At 31.2% G+C, this 20141-nt stretch overlaps 3 protein-coding genes across 7 annotated transcripts; 1 reads left to right on the top strand and 2 right to left on the bottom strand.

Annotated features, from left to right (window-relative positions):
• Nucleotides 1-486: 486 nt before the first annotated feature.
• Nucleotides 487-2515, bottom strand: LOC106325510 (protein TIFY 9-like). 4 transcript variants are annotated; one of them, XM_013763557.1, is made up of 5 exons: nt 2291-2515; nt 2034-2199; nt 1770-1929; nt 1160-1270; nt 487-723 (listed from the first exon to the last, which is right to left on the bottom strand). In XM_013763557.1, exons 1-4 carry the CDS (start codon nt 2400-2402, stop codon nt 1163-1165), a joined length of 546 nt encoding a protein of 181 aa, XP_013619011.1. In that variant the 5' UTR covers nt 2403-2515; the 3' UTR covers nt 487-723; nt 1160-1162. The 4 variants fall into 4 exon arrangements, with proteins under 4 accessions (XP_013619011.1, XP_013619012.1, XP_013619009.1 ...); XM_013763558.1 differs by having other exon boundaries at nt 1213-1270; nt 2291-2514; XM_013763555.1 differs by having other exon boundaries at nt 1213-1270; nt 1715-1929; nt 2291-2513.
• Nucleotides 2516-7784: 5269 nt separating this feature from the next.
• LOC106321053 (GEM-like protein 5) lies at nt 7785-9554 on the bottom strand. The gene is made up of 3 exons (XM_013759374.1): nt 9039-9554; nt 8310-8584; nt 7785-8231 (listed from the first exon to the last, which is right to left on the bottom strand). Exons 1-3 carry the CDS (start codon nt 9388-9390, stop codon nt 8031-8033), a joined length of 828 nt encoding a protein of 275 aa, XP_013614828.1. The 5' UTR covers nt 9391-9554; the 3' UTR covers nt 7785-8030.
• A 259-nt stretch (nt 9555-9813) lies between these two features.
• Nucleotides 9814-11326, top strand: LOC106324884. Of its 2 annotated transcripts, XM_013762881.1 has the most exons (4): nt 9814-10087; nt 10625-10751; nt 10820-10952; nt 11059-11326. In XM_013762881.1, exons 1-3 carry the CDS (start codon nt 9894-9896, stop codon nt 10901-10903), a joined length of 405 nt encoding a protein of 134 aa, XP_013618335.1. In that variant the 5' UTR covers nt 9814-9893; the 3' UTR covers nt 10904-10952; nt 11059-11326. The 2 variants fall into 2 exon arrangements, with proteins under 2 accessions (XP_013618335.1, XP_013618334.1); XM_013762880.1 differs by having other exon boundaries at nt 10820-11326.
• The last annotated feature ends 8815 nt before the right edge of the window (nt 11327-20141 follow it).

The raw sequence follows: 20141 nt of genomic DNA, 5'->3' as shown, positions 1-20141 counted from the left end.
ATTAGTCGGCAAGACGTGACCGTATTGTTTTAACAAACATACATTCACGTGTTTCCTAAAATAATTTCCATTATAATACATATTCTCTAACGACAAAACTAGACCAAACAAGATATATAATCATAGACGCAGAGTTAAAGCATGATAATAGACACATTTTATTTGAAGACGCAATCGGAAACTTCACGTGAAGCCAAGAGGCGTTTCTTTTCCAAGTACCAAAAATTACAAAAAAAGTATTGTAAATACCGTCTTACGTTGAGCTAGTTTAGCGTTAAGCAATGAATTGACGGTTTTTATTTGTATTTGGTTCTTTGTTAGTTTGTGTGCTTTTTGTCTTTAGAAATTGTATGTCCATCGGTTTGTGGCTTATAGATCTAGGTTGTAGTCTGGTATGCTGTTTATGTCAACTTTTTGGTTATCCTAAGAATAGGATGAATAGTACAAGAAATAGTGGAAACATATAATAACACAAAGTGTCTGAGTACATTAGGGATAATAATAATCATTTAAGAAGATGGCAACATACTCAGATAAGATACTGTATATTCTTAAGAAAGAAACGTAATATACTAAAGCTGTGCAGTGACATTCCAAAAGATTTGGGGAGAAGCCAAATGCAGGATGAACTGGTTTGGTTTCACGTCCCAGTCAAAAAAAGAAAAAAGATAAAGAGTTTCGTTTTAGGCTGATGTTGGAAAGTAAGGACATGTTGATACTAATCTGCAAACACAAGCAAACAAAAAGGATAAAGAAAATGTGAGAACGCGTTTTATAGCAACAGTACTTAGAACACGTCAATCTTTCTTGGCGGCATGGTACAAACAATACAAACAAATGTTAAGTTACTTTCGGTGTTTCTTCTCATTTTCTCATCATTGATTTGTATAAATCATTTTGAAAGATATCACTTGTCGGAAGTAAACAAAAAGAGAGACCTAAAGTCACGTTTTTGAAATTCTACAATAACCTAAGCTTTTTAAAATATACGTATAGCTCGACAATGTCTACGTAGAAGCATGTGCTTCGCTGAACAACCACATGCATATCTAAAAGTTGTATTGAGTAAAAGAGGCACCACTCCAAATAATTTATCATGGGTTTTGAATGAATATTTATAAAAATGGGTAAAAGTCGACACAGAGAAAGAATAAGAAACCTTTTAGTTTAATTGCTTTGGGGTTAATCCTTGGAAGGTAGGAGAGCAATTACCTCTCCTTGCGCTTCTCAAGAAACCTTTGTAGTGACTTTCTCCTTGCGATGGGAAGATCTGCACACACACACACAAAAAACACTTCCTGATCAGAAACAATTGGTTACACTTTCAACTCCTAATTCATAACAAGTTAACAGATTTTGTTATAGACAAAATCCAAAATCATAAGTTGGAAAGGATTTTGAATAATATATTGAAAACTCATATAAAATAATATGGTTGATATTTAGCTCAAAGTTGGCCCATAGCTTCTTCACTAATATTCTAAGATTGATATTCAAATAATCATCCAGAGACAAAGTTTCACATCAGACGTTAAAAAGATATCTTAAATAATATATGAAGATATCTCAAAGTTCAAAGCTAAATAAATAACAATTAGTGGGTTGGTCCGATGCTCATGTTGCTAACAACAACCCTTTTTAAATTACATACAATAACAAAGCATATTTTTGAATAATCAAGTACCAGGTGACTCACTATTAATTTATTACTAACCTCCTTCTAGATTCTTGCCAAAGAGCTTTGACCTTAGGGTGGTCGGAGGGATTACCGAAAGATCTTTCTCCATCGATTTGTTTTTCTCTGGTGTTGTCTCCATGGCAACCTTCAAAATATCCTCAGCCTTGTTAGGAGACACTTGGAAAACGGAGACGGTTCCATTGTAGAAAATGGTCATAGGAACAGTTCCAGAGACAAGTTCCATACTAGGCCTGAGGAAATATTTTGTTGAAAACAAAGAATAACAAATATTATTATTATGTTTTATTCTTTGGTGCGCTAAAATGACAAAATATTTTTATAAAAAAATAAAAACCTGGAAAGAGGCACGTGGACAGGAGAAGACGGTATTTGAGGATGATCCTCCTTAGGAGTAGATGGAACAGAAAGCGATCTGGTGGATGACTCGGAACGGTTAGCACCAGAAGCCAACAGTGATTTGATAATCTCCGGATCTATCTTAGATATCGCACCTTGCATTTCTGTAATGAAAGTTCAAACCAAATGGTTCAGGACAAGATAAATTAAAACAAGAAGAAGAATATGAGAAAGATAAAAAAGGTAAAAACGAACCTCGGAAACTGCGACGACGGTCGAGAGTTTTCTTGAACTTGGGCTTTGGAGCGTTATTGGTCTGATTCTTGTCAAGACCGAAGAAGTCGAGCTCTGTGGTAACTTTAGACATGTTTTGTCTGTTTTCCCGATGAAGCAGAGAGATCAAGAAATAGAGAGACCGAGAGAGAGAGAAGAGACGCGAGAAGAAGTAATGATAAAAGGATATATTTCATGAACTTTTGAAAGAATTAATAATGTGTATCGGTCAGATATAACGCACGAGGTTTATGCCTTCTTTTTCTTTATTTATTTTTATTTTTGCGTTACTCCCAACCTCCACTTAACTACTATTTTAATGATAAAAACACATGTTAATGGCATCGTAAAAGAGATATTTTAACATTCACCGAGAAATACGCAAGGTCCAGTCATACGTTTTTATCTTATAAAATATCTTCAAATCGTATTGGATCCCGGATTTTTTGTGTTATATATACGGTCACCTTGGGTTCTTCTGACATTGTACGTTTCCTTTTTTTTTAATTTAAGATCTATTTCGTTTTCAAACATGCTTTTGGAATTAATTTCTTAATATTTTTTTTCTTATGAATTGTCCTTTTTGTTAAACATGATCACTACTACTTTTTGCAGTATTCTTTTCGTATTTGTAATGTATTGCATGTACTTCAATTTAAAAATTTCACAGCAAATAGAACAATATGCTACTTTAGTGACCGTCCAAACATGTATTTCCTTATAATGTTCACCATGGATTACTCAGGCATTGTTTTTTCGGTTTAATACTCAGACATTGTTCGTTTTCTACTGTAATATTATTGTATCTTCTAAAACCATTTCTTCTGCTTATGAGCATTATATTTATTAATCTAAACCATTAGTAAATTACCATTTTCCTTTCAAGCATTCACTCGGTAATTATAATGTCTTAGCATGTAGGTCAATTTACACATTTTCACTAGAAAAGACCTGCATGTAGCACCATACTATCTATTCTATTAAAACAGAAGTCACAACTTCTCTTCATGTGTGATTTTTTTTAAATGGACCTTCCCTAGATAATTATATTTCATTTAATTCTAATTAACATAATGACATCATTAAGATATCACATCTTAAGTAATTGACATATATAACAACTCACCTATAAAACTGTCTTATTTTTTAATTATAAAAATATGTTGAAAAAAAAATCTACAAAATCTTATTAGATATTTTAAATATTATTATAAAATGAATCATTGATTAATTTCATGATTAGTACTCTAATATTATTATAAATTAATGTTAGTTAAGATTTTATTATAAAATAAAAAAAAATTGTATAGTACTATTTTCTTAAAATTTCTAATTATAGTCTATATTATCTATTAAAATAGAAGTAATGAATTCTTTCATGTATTGCTTTATAATTTGGACCATCCTTTAATTTTTTTATTAAATATATTTTATTAAGGCTAATAATATATAGAATCTTTGAACTACGTTAATCACAATATCTTTTGATATCTTTTGATATCTTTTCATTTTAAATATAAATATATATTTTAAAAGTTCTAACAAGTCTGTTTAAAAGATTTTAACAAGATCTTAATTTTCAAAAATTATATGTAAATATTTTCATTAATTTCGAAATTAGTTATGAAATAATATTATACATTTATATATTTTAGAATATTAAAAATATAAATTCTATCATTTTATCAATTCTATAATCATAATCAATCATTTTAAAAGAAATTATTAATTATTATATTGTGCTAAATATGATTAAATTATATTAAATTGTTAAATTTATATATTTTATTTTTTGTAAGTATTTATATTCGAAATGTAATATGTAGGTAACACGTGTTAATATTAGAAAACTATATAATACACGTATATAAATTAACATGTATTTCATCAAAGTTAATAATACAAATCATTTATGCATGATATCTTTTTATTTTAAATATAAATATAAATAAATATATACATATATACATATATATATATATATAATTTTTTTAACAAATCTTTTGAAAATATTATAACATTATCTTAATTTTCTAAAATTTTATGTAAATATTTCAACTAATTTCGTAATTAGCAATGAACTATTATTATGCATTAATATATATATATATATATTTAGTTATCATTTATAAAAAATTACCTTTTTATCATTTTATAATAATAATAGTTCATATTAAATGTGATTATTATATTTAACTAAATATGATAACATTATATTAAATTGATAAATTTGTTAAAACAGTTTTTTATAAATATAAAATATTTATGCTAAAAATATAATACGATGATATAACGACTTAACATTCAAAAACTATATAATACATGTATAAAAATCGACATATCTTAGACTTTTGTATATATAATAATATATTATCTGAAATAAATAAATGTAAAAATATTGCTAATAGAAAACTTAGTTTTGAAGGTCGGTGGGTCAAAACTGAATATAAATTTAATACAAAAATAATATTTAATATGTTTTTAATGCATATATTAATTTGTTAAATAAATATATATACCATAAATGATGTAAAAAAAATTTTATGTATATAAAATGAAAATGAAAATAAACATCTGCACGGTTGTGCGGGTCGAAATCTAGTTACATATTACAATCTTAGTCGTTTTTATTACTTCGATATTTGCAAAAGTATGAATATAAAGTAACTTTGTTTTAATAGTTGTGTTCGTTTTTTCTTACAACTTAGTCTTAACTAGTTAAGAAATATACTGATTTACAACTTACTTTTACAACTCCAAAATTGTCGTGATTATTGGAGTTTGGTTTGCTTGTTCAGATAAAAACAAATGAATAAGAAAAATGAAAGAGAAAGAGTCAGATGCATGTCTTTCACGTGTTGAAAATAGATGGAGTTAAAGTCAAGACATCACTAACAAGAGGTGCACTTCTCCTTCTCCATAAGTCTTTAGGGTTTTCGTCGCTTTTTCTCATTTCCTCAAATTCTGGCCTCTCTTTCTCTCTCTATTCTTTCTTATCTTCCTTGAATTGGATTATCTCTTATTAATTCCATTCATCTCACGTTTTATCTGTACTGGTGATTTGACGTCGATATATAATGTCAAGCTAACCAACTCGACACTCTTATCTACCTTCCACAGATCAACTTGCCCTTCTTTTGGTCTTTAATCTCATCTAGACAAATTATAAACATTATTCATTTATCTTAATTCTCAACTAATATATCATGGCATTCCTAAATTCTGAAATAAAGTTGATAGGGGTGTCAAATTATGTTTCTTTTTGTTTTAGTGTCAAGATTCATACCTCTAAACGTGTTACAACCTAACTTTGTAGTGAAATATAGAACAATCAAAATTTTAAATGTATCATATCTAGATTGCAATCGGGGAAAATTTTAAGAAAAAGGTCATAACTTATAAAAGAAACAAATGTTAAACATCAATATAGGTATTTTAATATGTTACTAGATTTTGATCCGCGCTTGGAAAGCGCAGGTTTTTTGGATTATACTATAATACAAAAGTCTTATTATATCGAAAAATATAATTTTTAACAGTTATATAATCTACGAATTAGTTTATTTGAGATTTTATATGTACACTTTTACGTAAGTTTATTTTAGGCATGAGAATTATATCCAGATCAAAAAAACAAACCGAACCGACACAAAAAATATAGGTTTAGTTCAGGTCCAGAGAAGATAACCTATTGGGTTTTTTTTGGACCCACATGTCTTTGTTTGAGTCCGGATCCTACCCTAGACCCGATCATAAATATGTTGTGTTTATTAGGTATATTTGGATATTTCAAATATGTTTCCGGTAATATGGATATTTTTTTTAAGTTTTTGGTTTACGATTATAGTTTTTGATTTCAGGTAAATTTTCAAATTAAAAAAAAAATTGGGTATTTTTCAGTTAATTGTGTCAGATTTTGAATAAGATTTTGAATTTTTAGGTATTAGAATTTTTTTGGTATTTCTTTGGAGTTCCGAATAATTTTTAGGTTTTTTAGATATTTTAATTTTTTTTAGGATCCTAAATACCCGAACATATGTGGACCCATTATGTCCATATCAGGTCCAACAACCTTTTGATATATATTTTTAACGTTGGTGTACAAAAACATGGTTGATGAAATATTTTTCTGAGTAAAGGTATCATAAGGAATAATATTAGGATCTGTTAAAAATATTTAAAATATTATACCAAAAAAAAATAGTTATACATGACTTCAACAACTTTTTTATATTAGATTTTTTAAGATTATTTCTCTTTTAATAGTATTGATTCATTTTTAAGTGAAAAGTATATAAAAGTATAATATTTAAACCAATAATTTTTAAAATCGTGAATAATCAATACTGATATCGTGAAGTTGGGTTAACTTTAACAGAACCAATGAATTTCTACATTTTTGTGAAGGTAACATGAATATTCAGAAAACTCATTTTTAAATATGAAAATATCTATCAAACCATAGACGGTTGAAAGTTTAGTATATGATATGAAATTTTAGTGGGAAAGTTTATATATGATATGATTATTTTATTATAAAGGAAAGAGTAAGTTAGAATGTACACATATATGTCGTGTAACTTCTCTTGCTTTAAATCATATATTATATGATAAAAGTGATAATATAAAACATTAGTTTCAATGCTTTTACAATTAAAAATCAAAATGGTAAATATAGTAATAGTAGTGATTAGGATTTGGGAGTGAGATTTGAATAAATAAAGGAATTGAATAAATTATTGTTAGAAAAATATATGGTAACATATTGTTAATCTAAATTTAAGGTAAGACCAAAAAATAATGAGATAAATGAAAAGGTCCAAACAACTTTCATAGGTAGATTTTTTAAGATTTCTTCCCTTTTAATAGTATTGATATAATAAACACTCCCTAAACATTTTTACATGGAACCTGTGAAGTTTTTGTGCTTTAGAGAAAGTAAGGTTTCATAAATAGTTTTTCATCACAAACGAAATTAAATCCCAATATTATACAAGCATCTTGTATTTAAAATGATTCATATGAAAATAAGAAAAATGTTGCCATTTTTGTTTACAAGTTTTGTGTGTGTTTACATAATTACAAAATTATAAGGAATTGAATGGTTTTGAGTTTGATTTATAGTAGGAAACTAGGAACAAAATGGTTTTGTCTAGCCAATTTAAATTTATAGCCTTCGGGCCCAAAAATTTAAGTTTTATTGGCCTTCCAGTGAAACTAATGCAAAAAGATTTTTTCATCCTACAAAGCCGAAAGGGACACTTTCGTATCTTTTCAGGAGTGATTGCCTGTTTCTTTCTGTAAATTGTATGGATGGAGGAGTGGAGACGTTAAAGGAAACTAGTGCCCGTGAGAAGATATAGAACACGTTTTTACCTACTGACTCTTTACATATCACTCATAAAACATATGCTCTATGTTAGAAGTTGAGCCTAAATCGCCTTAACAACTAAAGAAAAAACAAGAAGAGCGTACGTAGTAAAGGCATAAAGCATAACCAAATCCGGAAAGGGGTATGGAAACTATTACAAAAGTCAAAAGGATTTATAAATAAGTGAAAAGCAACTCTAATCAACACATATATGTATATTCAAGACTTGCAAAACTCCAACTCTGGTATAAAATTTATATGAACATATAAAAACATCAGCAGCAGAAACCAACCACACACATACAAAAAACAAAGCAATATAAAAAGACAGAAACATTGTGATATATTTCTCTAACCAGACGCAGAGGTACGAGCGGTTTGAGAGTCCGAGACACTAGTCAGCAAATGATGAGAAGCCTTCTCGTAATTAACAAAACCCATGAACCAGAAGTCATGTCCATCCACCGTCGTCAACTGAATATACTTCTCAGGTGGATCCTCCTTCACCACCACCGGGTTTACCGTCGCAATATTCACCAACGGTACCACCACCTGCCCAAAAACCATCAAACATCAATTAAAATTATAGAAACGTTTTTCATTTTACAAAACATGACTTGACTAACTTACCCTGTAGTAACTCCAAGCTTCTTGTCCTGAAGGCGCTGTGAAGAAGAGAGGACGGTCGCTACAAAAAGCAACGCGAACATTAGAGAGATACAAAGTTCCAGCGACAGGGCCTGTCGTAGTCGAGAGATAACATGCGAAAGTCTTCTTCAGCTTCTCGTTCGGATCCGTTCCGAATATCTGTCTGAAGAGAGACTCGAAACCTCCCTTTGTTATCGCTTTCACCGTCAAGTTAGCCTTTCCCCACGCCGTTTCCTGCATAGACGGTCCCGTCTTCACTGCACAAACAAGAACCGTCAAAAATTCATCAACATTGGTTAGTGGTATAATATTATTAACTTAGCCAATAGGTTTATTATACAAATACATTAGTTTCCATTATTCTTTAGAGCATTTTCAACCCAAATCCCAAATCTATCTTTTTCTATAAAACATAGTAAATTTTTTTACAGATTAACTTTTGCTTCAAGCTTCAATTGTATGACTCTGTAATAGAGGAGAATATAGAGATATTATCTTTTTACTCTATAAATATAACTACTAAAAAAACAAAATGCCATTAGAGATAGTCTTATACATAAATGATAAATTCCCTATGCTTTAAGAAATTTCGTGATTCCCCTGTTTATATATTGATTATGTGAATGAATTATTTTTTTATTTCCCACAGAGATTTAACTCAATCAATAATTAATAGAACTAAAACAAAAAATGATCTAGAAGGAGACTTACGATTGTGCCAGATGTTGCGAGCTACGGTTTCAGCCTTCCTGCTCCAAGTATGGAACATTCCGATGACGGGCTCGAGAGGGTTGTTAGACGGAGGATGCTCTACAGGAGAGTAGACGATGTAAGGTTGGTACGGCATCTGCCGGTTATCACCAGCGACCCAAGCCGCTGCCTGCTGGTTATCAGGATGAGCCACCGGTTCAGCCGGAGCGCCCATCACGTGAGTACCCCATTTCTTCTTATCCGGAGACGACGAAGAAGGCTGTTCTTGTCGTGGATCCTCTGTTTCTAGTGTTTTGGGATGTTCTTGATCAACGATCTGAGGCTTGTGAGTCTCTTCTTGGGATCCTGTCATAGCTGAAAATTATCTTGTAGTTTTGGCGGATGATTCGAGAATGTTGAGATGTGTGTTTGTGGTTTGCGATTTGACTTTGAGAATTAATATATATAAGTGGGTAACACGAATATTAAACGCGGTTTGGGGTCTGTTGCCTTTGGGATGAAGAGTCGTACTTTCTAGGCTTGAATCTAGATAGACTTATTTTTAACCAATAAGAATATCAAAAACAAGGATTACAGAAACATACTAGAAAGGTTGACGTGTCGGCGACAAGGACTGACTTAAGTAGGTAGGAAAAAGCCTAGAAGGGACATTTTGTTCAAGTATGGGACACGCAATGTACGAAAAGTTCGATTATTAGGCCTATTGGGCCCGATTTGGGTTTTAAATTCTTAATAAGAAGGCCCATTAATCGTAAGATCTTCTTCCTTCCTCGTCGCAATTTCGCTGGAAAAATCGATTTTCTTGGAATCAGCTTGCTTCGTCTCAATCGTTGACTGTACGTCGTGCAGATAAGGATGTCGAAGGAGGGAGAACCGGTGATCGGAGTTCCGTACTACGCGGGGCACAACCCGTATCAAGCGGGAATCGTGCCGCCGAACGCAATCTACGGAGATCCGTTGGGTGCTCCGATCCAGCAGACGATTTATCGGGACACTCCCGCTCCTTTCAATTGCCTCTATTGCGGCAACACTGGCCTCACCAGTATCAGGTAACTCCTCCTCGCATACGATTCCAGAGCTCAGGGTTTTGTAATCGCTCTACAACTCGATTATTGATCATCTATGTGAATCTGCAATTCGATATTGCTTACGATCCGTTTTCAATTGATCGTGTACTTTGGATCTGCCGTTTGATGCTGAAATGAATCTACAGAAGAGATGTTCATCGCCTCTGTTGAGTAGGAGATTCTCGAACTTTTGTTAGCTATATAACGTTTCTGAACGATAAAACGTTTCGTTGATCCAAAAAAAAAAAAAAAAACGATATAACGTGTCTTGCTTGATGAATGTACGCTTGCTTTGTATATGAACAAACAAACTCTCGAGTTATTTAGTTCAGGGTCTCATTATAAAGTGAAATGGATCACAAATTTGCGTTATAAGCAGCTTTTGAGGTTAATGAAGTCTAAGCATTCGTGTCTAGAGGCTTCATTTTTCAGATGTCTGTAGATAGAAAGTGTTTTTAGAGCATGGGATTGTGGTTTTATTCGCATTTCTCTTTGTCTCTGTTTGTGATCTGGGAACAGATCAAAACCAGGTGTAGCTGCTGTTGTTGCTTGCATGATGCCATTTATGCTTGGGTTCTGCTTTCTCTGCCCTTCAATGGATTGCCTCTGGAATAAGCAGCATCATTGCCCTCAGTGTGGGAATAAGGTGATTATTAAAAATATGTCTTCTTCTTGCCTGCCCAAGTTATGTTTATATGATTGATATGTTTACAGGTTGCTGACTTTGAGAAATCAGATCCATGCCTTGTGATGGATCCGCCACAGTGGAAGCAACCCAGCTTCGCACTCCCTGCATGATTGTTTTCTTATTAAAATTGAATGTGAAGTCGAGTCGTTCTGTTGCTTGGTGAGGAAATTGTCTGTATCGTCTAGTGTCTTGACTCTTGTCCCTTCTTGGCTACGAAACAAGGCTCTCCACGTAGATATTCTTCATTCTCTTTAAAAACTCACAGGTAAGTATGGTAGTGATGGAGGGATACTACCCGTTTGAGCCTGGCATGTTATAAGTTGCATAGTTTGAACGCGGCTTTGTTATGGGTCTGGACCAAAAGTAAATACTATAGAATTTTCTCATGCATAAGGCCCAAAACCGTTTGTAAGGACCCGGAGTGTGCTTAACGTGAGCCCAAAATTACAAATAATAACTTGGTGAATCAGAAGACTGGATGGTATTTGTGGTTTATCTTTCAAACAATAATATCATTATTGTGTTTAAGTCAATTTAATACATTAAACCCCGTCTTGATAAATCGCTAGGGATCCATATGCAAAGATCTTAACATCAGTTCGATGTTTGTAGATTTTACTGTTGTTTCCGGGCATTTTTTATTTTAAATCATCTAATCTATTAAAACAGAGTCCTAAATTTTATCTACTTAAAAATGTTGTCATTAACTTTTGGACCTATTCACATCTCACTAAAAATAAATGTAACATCCCTTAACTTTTGTACCTATTTTTATTTCCAATATTTTTGTTAGTAACTACTTTATATATGCTGAAATTTATTAGTATACTAATTAAATGTGGTAACTACAATTGATATATGTATAAAATATATTTATATTCACAAAACTGCACTTATGTATCTAGGGATATGCAAGATCGAGAGCTATTTTCTAAACTTTATTGATATACTATATATACTAATGATCTTATATTACAGAGAATGATTAATATGTTTAAAAATATTTATATACACTAAACTGTATTTATATCATAAAGGAATATAATATCACGAAACATCTTTACAAATTATTTATCTATACTATGTTAGTAAGATACTTTCACTTTTTCAAGATATAAAAGTCTCGATAATGAAAGTTAAAAAAAAAAATATTTACATAATCAAAGCAATACTATAAGTTCTATTTATTTAGAATCTAATCTATTAATTTAGGGTTCTATTTTTTTATCTACTTACAAATAATCTAGGTTGGACAATTACATTTAACTAGCTTTACTATTATTTTTACTTATATCTAATTTAATTATTATTAAATATATGTATACCCTAACCTAAATTAAGGAACAAAATAACTAATCTATTGTTTTTAAATAACGAATTCAATTTATATTAACACTACTTTTAAGCAAATAATCAATTATATTTTATTTATTAATATAAAAAGAATTATATATGCCTACTAACTCATACATACAACTAGGCCTGAGACTTTTATCCGAGATCCGGATTCGATCCGTATCCGATCCGAAAATCCAGATATCCAGAGAGGCCGAATCCGGATCCGGATAGTAAAATGTTGGATCCGTCAAAGCCGGATCCGGATCCGGATATCTTAATTTTTAAATCCGGATATACGGATCCGTAAGTTTTATTAATAAATATTTCAAAAATAGTAATATCTATATATATAAAAATTAATTTTATTTAATATATTTTCATTTTTATAATAATATATATAAATTTTATGTAAATTTTGTAATATTATACATAGAAATAATTAAAGACATTATATATATTTTTTAAATTATTGTTAATATTTTATATATATATTAATATTATTTTTTATTTATTTTAAGGATCCAAATCCGGATCCGGATATCCGCCGGATATTACAATTTTTAGGAGATATCCGACACCCGGATATCCGAGAACCCCGGATCCGGATAAGGATAGTAAAATTATAGATCCGCCGGATAAGGATCCGGATCCGTATACCTTAAAATTTCCCAGATACCCGATCCGTCTCAGGCTGTACTTTAATTCAAATGCAAAAAACAAATTATTTAAAACTCAGACCAAATACATAATAATATAATTCTTATAGATAGAGTATTAAAATTAGATATATATATATATATATATATATATATGATAAAATAAATAATAATAGTTATAATATTTAATGATATGGTGGAACATGTTATTATTGATATTTTTTTATGAGCATAATTTTACGGGTTGTTCCAACAAACATAAACAATATTTATCAAATAAAAACTAACTGAACAAAACATAAAACATACTTTATGTTAGGCTCGGGTCGGGCCTTCATGTGCCCGTTGGGTATTTGAAATTTCGGTTCAAACTTATATCACATCCTATGTCTCATTCTGGTAAATTTATAAGTACGGATCGGGTTTGGATATAACACACTGGTTTTGCTTCTAATTTGTATCACATCATAAAATCCATAAAGTAACCATATATTGTTCCAATTCAGGTTATATTTGTTCGGTTCGGATATATCCGAAGTTAATTCCAAAATTTTAAAGCAAAACATAAGAAATAAACTTATTTATATAGAATTGGATATTTAAGGTACTTAATGAAAATTTAAATACTTATTTTTTGATATAATTTCATAATAAATATAGAACTGAATATTTGAAGTATATATTTATGTTTCAAGTATTTATATTTGTGATTAATTTGGACTTTCATATCGCTTTTTTGGGTTTTTTATGTTTTTTTTGTTTTTTCGGGTTGCCCGTTCGGGTTCGGCTAATAACACTTCGGATTCAGATATATGATGTACCATCCCACAAGACCAATTCTGGAATTTTTTATATTTCGTATTGGGTATGGATTGTATTTTTTGGTTTAAGTTCGGTACGGACTTTGGGTTATGGATATTATGCTTAGACCTATTTTTAATAAAGAAAAATACGATTATATAAAAATTTTACCAAAATATTATTCCGCGCTTTAGCGCGGATCAAAATCTATTAGTTATCTAAAATATGGACCCAAATTGACCAAAATAATTTATAGTCTTGACAGATTGAAATGTAGATAATATGTGAAGACTGTATTATTGGTTGTCTTTCTTAAGCCCCTGGAGAGTAAGTATTTTGGTATACTTCCCTGTCAATCGAGGTCACGTAGATAATACTCCCTCCGTTTTTTAATATAAGTCGTTTTAGAATTGTGCACATCTATACTATTATCTGAAAAGTGAATTTGCTTACTTGTCATATTCTTCATGATTTTAGTCAATTTGATTATTTGTCACATTTTCCATGATTTTAGGATAAGTCATTAGTTTAATTAATATTATTTTTTATTTTTTATTTGATATATATATATATATATTTATTTATCATGATATCTAAGATAATTAATAATCACTAAACTATTCTATTCATATATATATATATATATATACTATTTTTTAAATAGTTTTTAATATATAATTATCATGATATTTATCACATTTATTTGATAAATCGATAATAACCATATCTACTGATAATATCTTCATTACTTTTATCTTATATTTATTTTATAATTTTAGTGACTAAAATCATAGTCAGTTTCTCTGATTTTTATTTGAAATATTGATCAATTACATATAATTATAAAATATCTATATGAGTATACTAATTTATCAGAATAAATCGGTTTTTTTTTTGTTTATTCGATTTGATCGCTTAATATACAGAACCATATCCACATACTGTGTTTTTTTTAAATAACAGTCATTTGGTTTATTCGGTACTACCAAATCCAGATTATTTTCTTTATTTTGGTTTAGATCGGTTTTAAATGGTTCGGTTTTGCTGGATTGAACATCCTAGACTATCGTTATTTTGTTAATGCTTTATATTTGTGATTTTTATAATCCTTTCACTGCCACATGATTTCTTTCTAGTCCAAATACAATGTGTGTTTAATTTCAAATACAAATTTCCTAATTTAATTATTACTATTAGAAAAGATTTTGATTCAAAATCTACATCACATAAATAAAAATAAAACTATGAAACAAAAGAACATAATTTAATACATTGATTATTAATATGAATATTGAAGTTTTATAATTTATAATAATTTGAAATTTTGATCTAATTTAATTATTCTATTTTGTTAAAATGAAACATTAGAATTAAAAAAATATTAGGTATATCGATATATTAATCCGCACAGGGTGCGGAACATCAACTAGTACATTAAAAAATCATTAATTTTTTATATTTTCTGAACAAAAACAACATTAATTATTTACCTAACCACAAATTAACCAATAATAAAATAGAAGGTATATTATCATTGGTCATCTAACATTAAGTGTTAATAAATTTTACATAGAAATCCGAAAACGTCATATAAGTTGGAACATAAAAATTTCTTTAAAATGACTTATATTAAAAAACGGAGGGAGCAGCAATTTATCTTATATTGAAGCATAGTACAAACTATTGAAGCATGATTACTTATTAGCTTACAAAATATATTGCTGCTTTTTGTTTCTTTTCTCCCTGTTGGTATAGATTTGCTCTTTTGTTCTGTTTGGGTTAGACAAAAGTAGTAAACTTCTCTTATGACTCTTTGATAGTAAACTTCTCTTATGACTCTTTGATTAGGGCGATATCACGTCATGTAAATAATCATTAGCAACTTTGAATATGTTTTCATTCTTTTTGTAATGGAGTTTGATAGACTGATGTATATAGGGAGTTGCGTGCAAAGATGAAAAGGCAGATAAATTTTTAGTGATGTACAGGTGTGCAACTGTAGTTGTCACCAAGCATATGCCTTGTCTACTGGTTTTAATGTTCAAAGCTTTGTAACTCTTCTGCTTTGTTGGAATCTGGAACCAGTAAGAGTTGCCTCTTCAGCGTGTGAAGTGGTTTAATTTGTTAGGTTCTTTGGGACCATTTAGATGTCTATCTATAGCAAGAATTTTAATGCCTTTGGGATTATTTCTTAGCTATAAATGTATAATCACGCCTCCTGCACGGGTCAATTAAGGAAGATACAACTGAATCCTTAATGGGGTCCATGGTTTACAAGTTTTTCAAGACATGTGTAGGATTTGCTTAGAGATTGGAGAAAAAAGAGGACCACAAATGGAAAGCTAAACATGTGATGTAAGTAAAACTGCTCCTATATCAAACCCATTTGTTATTTGTCATTATGTCTCAGAAAGCTGAAGCTGATCCTCAAGTCACTCCCTTACAAGGGGTTTTGCTTCTTCGCACGCAACCTCGACACAAAATATCGAACACAAATTTTTGGGTACTTCACCTATATTTTAATGTAGCCGAAAACTTCCGGATCATTTAGTTCCCTACTCTTTACTCCAAGTCAGGACCCGTTCTACCTCCCATAATAGTTTCAACCGGTTGGATTAACTTCGGAGATTCTTTTTCTTAGAATATTGTATCCGAAGGGTGATAAAATAGACATCACGATGTGGTTGATGATGATAAAAAGTTATAAACCTTAAGTGATTAATTATAAGGGTTAGGTTTGTATTATCATCAAGAAATGAATATGGCGAGAGTCACATCTCTAGTTTTGCTTAGTATCTAGGCAATATGGCTTTGGGGACTGACTTCATTCTATTCTTTAAATGCTTTCTAAAGGTCTTATGGAAACAGGCAAGAGCCATAAAGAGATTCTGGCTCTTAAACCCAAATAAAGAAAAAATGATGAAATAAATTATAAGAGATTCTCTTTGGTTTAAAACATCTCCAACAGTCTTTTATCCCTTCGTTTTTTTAAGGTTTTTAAACTCCAACAGCTTTTCATCCTTTCAAATTTTAAAGGGGCGAATAGTGCACCCTCAAATTTGAGGATGCACTATTCACCTCCTTAAAATATTATTTACTTTTTGCTCTAGTCCCTACAATTATATATGTTTGACAATAGCATGCATAACTTTTTATATATCATATTTTAGTATTTATCATTATGTTTTCTTTAAATTATTTTGATTTAAATTATTTTATTAACATTTATTTGTATTATTTATAGTTATATTTGACTAAATATTATTATATTCTCTCAAAAATATCTTATTTTAATATGCTTCAAATAGTATGTTTTATTGATTTTTGAAAATTTAGTGATCATATTTAGTTATTAAATATTTAAGGACTAAAGTCTAAATTGTTAATTTAAAAAAAAAAATTGAAGATGACTGTTTGAGAACCACCTCTTCGTCTCTTTATTTTAAGGGTGGACCCCATTAAAAATGAGGAGACTTGTTAGAGATGCTCTTATATGAGTTTGCTTACCCAACTAAGTTCCCCAACTAGGTTCCTTCGTGTGTTTTATGTAGTTTAATTATGGTGTGGTCGTTGAGAGAGAAAAAATGGAAATGATTGGATTCAAGAGATTTATATTACTTTTTTTATGAGTGATGATGCACTTTCTCCACCTTCGTAGTGTTTCTTGTGAAAATGTTTGCATTAGCATATCCTTTACTCTTTTTTTTGTGAAAACATTCGCATTGGCGTACCCTTAACTTTCTACGTTTGCATTTGTAGTTTATGTTTGCGGGCAGCTTTGATTTGTTATTATGGACATTTGTTATTAGTTTTACAACTCCGAGTGTAGAGATCATGTTTTCCATTTTCCATTTTACAAATTAACCGAGTGTAGACAGTCACGAAGGGCCGGGTTTGGAAATGGCAATTTCTAGACCTGCTTTCCGAACGACGGCATCGGTCACGTGGAGGTTCATTCTTTTGCCGTCGAAGGTTGTGTTTGTCTGATTTCTCGGTAGGTCTGTGCTTTGATTCTTCTGCTCCGTTTGTGTCGGCTAGAATTGTTGGAAGTTGTAGAAGCCGTAGCTAGGTTTGAAAGCGCCTATCTCTCGGTAGCTCACGGCAACCGACTCCTCCTTCTTTGACCCTTCGGTTCGCTTGGTCTCAGCCAGCTTCGCTACTTGGCTGGTTATCAGGCTAGTTACTCTGCTATGGCTTCGTTGCAATGTCGCTTTTCACTCATGTTGTTTAGTTTCGATTTATGCATTCCGTTTCTAGTTTTTTTGTAATTTCTATCACAAAATTTGAAATTTGGTAATAATATTTAACATTTGATCCAAAAAAAAAAGTTAATCTAAGGCGAATATACATATATATACATATTAATGAATGTGGTTGGTGGAAGTGACACATAACAATGCAATATGAGTAAAAGAAAAAGCGTGTGAGTAATGGGTGAAAGTGTGTGGGTCTCCCACGTCTCCGCAAGTCGCAGCCCACTTGGAATTTTATACAAAGTTGAATCTCACAAAACACAAGTCAGCCTTATACGACTCTTTCCACCTTCTTTATTTTCTCCTCTCTTTAATATTTTTTATGTATACACTGGCTGTTAGTTTTAATGATAATTATTATAAACTGCATAAAAGGAAGGTAACTTTGATTTGCACTTTGCTTCTTGTCACTAGATGCAAGCAGAGATGAGAGAACGGAATTGGATTGTGTTTCAAACGGGAAAACTTGTGACACGAATATTTAAAATGGAATTCGGATCTACGTACGTACTTCCGACGAATTTCCGATGACTACAACGGTTACATTTTTTATCGGAATGTCATCGAAAAGTCGTCGAAAAATTCCGACGACCCATGTTTCGTCGGAATTCCGTCGGAAATGGCCGACGGAATTCTGACGACTTCAAATTTTTGGTTTTCGTCGGAAATTGGTCGATAATCCGTCACAAACGTCCGACGACATTGATGTCTGTCAGAACCTCCGTCGGAATTCAGCGTGTTTTCTTGTAGTGAGATAGATATATTAGTATATATGAATAAATGGATATACTATATATATTTAGATAAGTCTATATATTATACATGTCACTACCATGATCGTCACTGTGACTGCGAACTAAAGGAAATACTGAAGTAGAGATGCAAGTCAGATCTCGTTATGGGAATACTATTGTATTTGTATATCACTCTCAAGTCTCATCTTACCACTTAAATATCACATATTACATATATCAATTTAATATATTGAAATATCAAATATCAAAACTAATACTATAAGGTGCTATTTTTTTTGAAGTCTAAAAAAAAAAAAAACTATGTAACATCATTCTAGTGAATAGTCATAGAGCGAAAGGAGAAATTCCCTAAAACAACTATTTTTAAGTTTTTTTTGTCACAAAAATAGCATTCAACGAAAAAATGACCAAAATAAGTTTTATTAAAGGGTGTAAATAGAATTTACCCTAGAGTTAACTAATCTAGACTTAGGGTTTAGAGTTAAGGGGTGTGGTTTTGGGGAGATGGTTTCAAATTTAAAAAAATTAAAAATTTTAAAATTAACACTACAAGAAAACAGGGGGATTCTGATGGCCGAAATCGTCGGAAATTCGTCGGAATCGGTCTATTCCGACGAATTTCCGACGAACCCGTCCGTCGGTATCGTTTCGTCGGAAAAAAAAAATTCGTCGGAATTTCGTCAGAAATTCCGACGACTTTCTGACGAATACCGAGAAACGTCATTCTGACGAACTTCCGACGATATTACGATGCGGCTACACGAGACCAGAGTTCATCGGAAAACTACAATTCCGACGAACGTGGTTCCTCGGTTTATTCCGACGAACTTTGGGCGTCGGAATTTACCGACGGACATCGGTCGTCGGAATATACCGACGAACCACGTTCGTCGGTATATTCCGACGGAAATGAGTTTGTCGGTAAATTCCGACGGATATATGTCCGTCGGTATATTCCGACGACCGTTGTCCGTCGGTATATACCCTTTTTTTTTTACAAATTAATTTTGCATTTTTATATATTTTTTGATATTAATAAATTTAAAAAATTGGAAATTTAAAACTAATAATATTATAAAATTTAAATTCATAAAAACCGAAATAGGAAAAAAACATTCATAAAGTTTAAAATTCATACAAACCGAAATAGAAAAAAAAAACATTCCGAAAGTTTTATAAAGCCGAAATAAACTAAGAAGAACTCGAAGACATCAAACGATCTAGCTTCTGCATAATCTCGGTGTTGAACTTCTTCTGGGATGCCAACTCAGCAAGGATAGTGGCATTCTCCGAACGGATAGTGGCATTCTCCGAAAGGATAGTGGTGTTCTGCTCCTCCAATGCCCCAATCCGTTCATCTTTGTCATGTAGCTCCTCGAGAATCATGGGATCGGCATACGGAGCTTGCGAAGAAGATGCCAGATACGAAGAAGCACGACGGGCCAACCCAACTAAACGGCCTCCTTTCCTTTTAGGAACCGCCTACAAAAATATTTAAAGTAAGTAAATATGAACAAGTAAGTAATCGACATTATAAAAAAAAAA

This window comes from Brassica oleracea, chromosome C2, assembly GCF_000695525.1.
Source record: "Brassica oleracea var. oleracea cultivar TO1000 chromosome C2, BOL, whole genome shotgun sequence".
Lineage (NCBI taxonomy): Eukaryota > Viridiplantae > Streptophyta > Magnoliopsida > Brassicales > Brassicaceae > Brassica > Brassica oleracea.
This window is presented reverse-complemented; position numbering and strand designations above follow the sequence as displayed.

What these genes read in the sequence shown, in the direction of transcription:
- LOC106325510 (XM_013763555.1), bottom strand. Translation starts at nt 2,402, where the DNA reads ATGTCTAAAGTTACCACAGAGCTCGACTTCTTCGGTCTTGACAAGAAT. An exon ending in CCGTCGTCGCAGTTTCCGAG is followed by an intron (nt 2,200 to 2,290) that starts GTTCGTTTTTAC and finishes CTTTCATTACAG; the next exon opens with AAATGCAAGGTGCGATATCT. An exon ending in CTTGAGAAGCGCAAGGAGAG is followed by an intron (nt 724 to 1,212) that starts GTAATTGCTCTC and finishes TTGTGTTTGCAG; the next exon opens with ATTAGTATCAACATGTCCTT.
- LOC106321053 (XM_013759374.1), bottom strand. Translation starts at nt 9,390, where the DNA reads ATGACAGGATCCCAAGAAGAGACTCACAAGCCTCAGATCGTTGATCAA. An exon ending in TCGCAACATCTGGCACAATC is followed by an intron (nt 8,585 to 9,038) that starts GTAAGTCTCCTT and finishes TTGTTTGTGCAG; the next exon opens with TGAAGACGGGACCGTCTATG. An exon ending in AAGCTTGGAGTTACTACAGG is followed by an intron (nt 8,232 to 8,309) that starts GTAAGTTAGTCA and finishes GTTTTTGGGCAG; the next exon opens with GTGGTGGTACCGTTGGTGAA.
- LOC106324884 (XM_013762881.1), top strand. Translation starts at nt 9,894, where the DNA reads ATGTCGAAGGAGGGAGAACCGGTGATCGGAGTTCCGTACTACGCGGGG. An exon ending in ACTGGCCTCACCAGTATCAG is followed by an intron (nt 10,088 to 10,624) that starts GTAACTCCTCCT and finishes ATCTGGGAACAG; the next exon opens with ATCAAAACCAGGTGTAGCTG. An exon ending in GCCCTCAGTGTGGGAATAAG is followed by an intron (nt 10,752 to 10,819) that starts GTGATTATTAAA and finishes ATATGTTTACAG; the next exon opens with GTTGCTGACTTTGAGAAATC.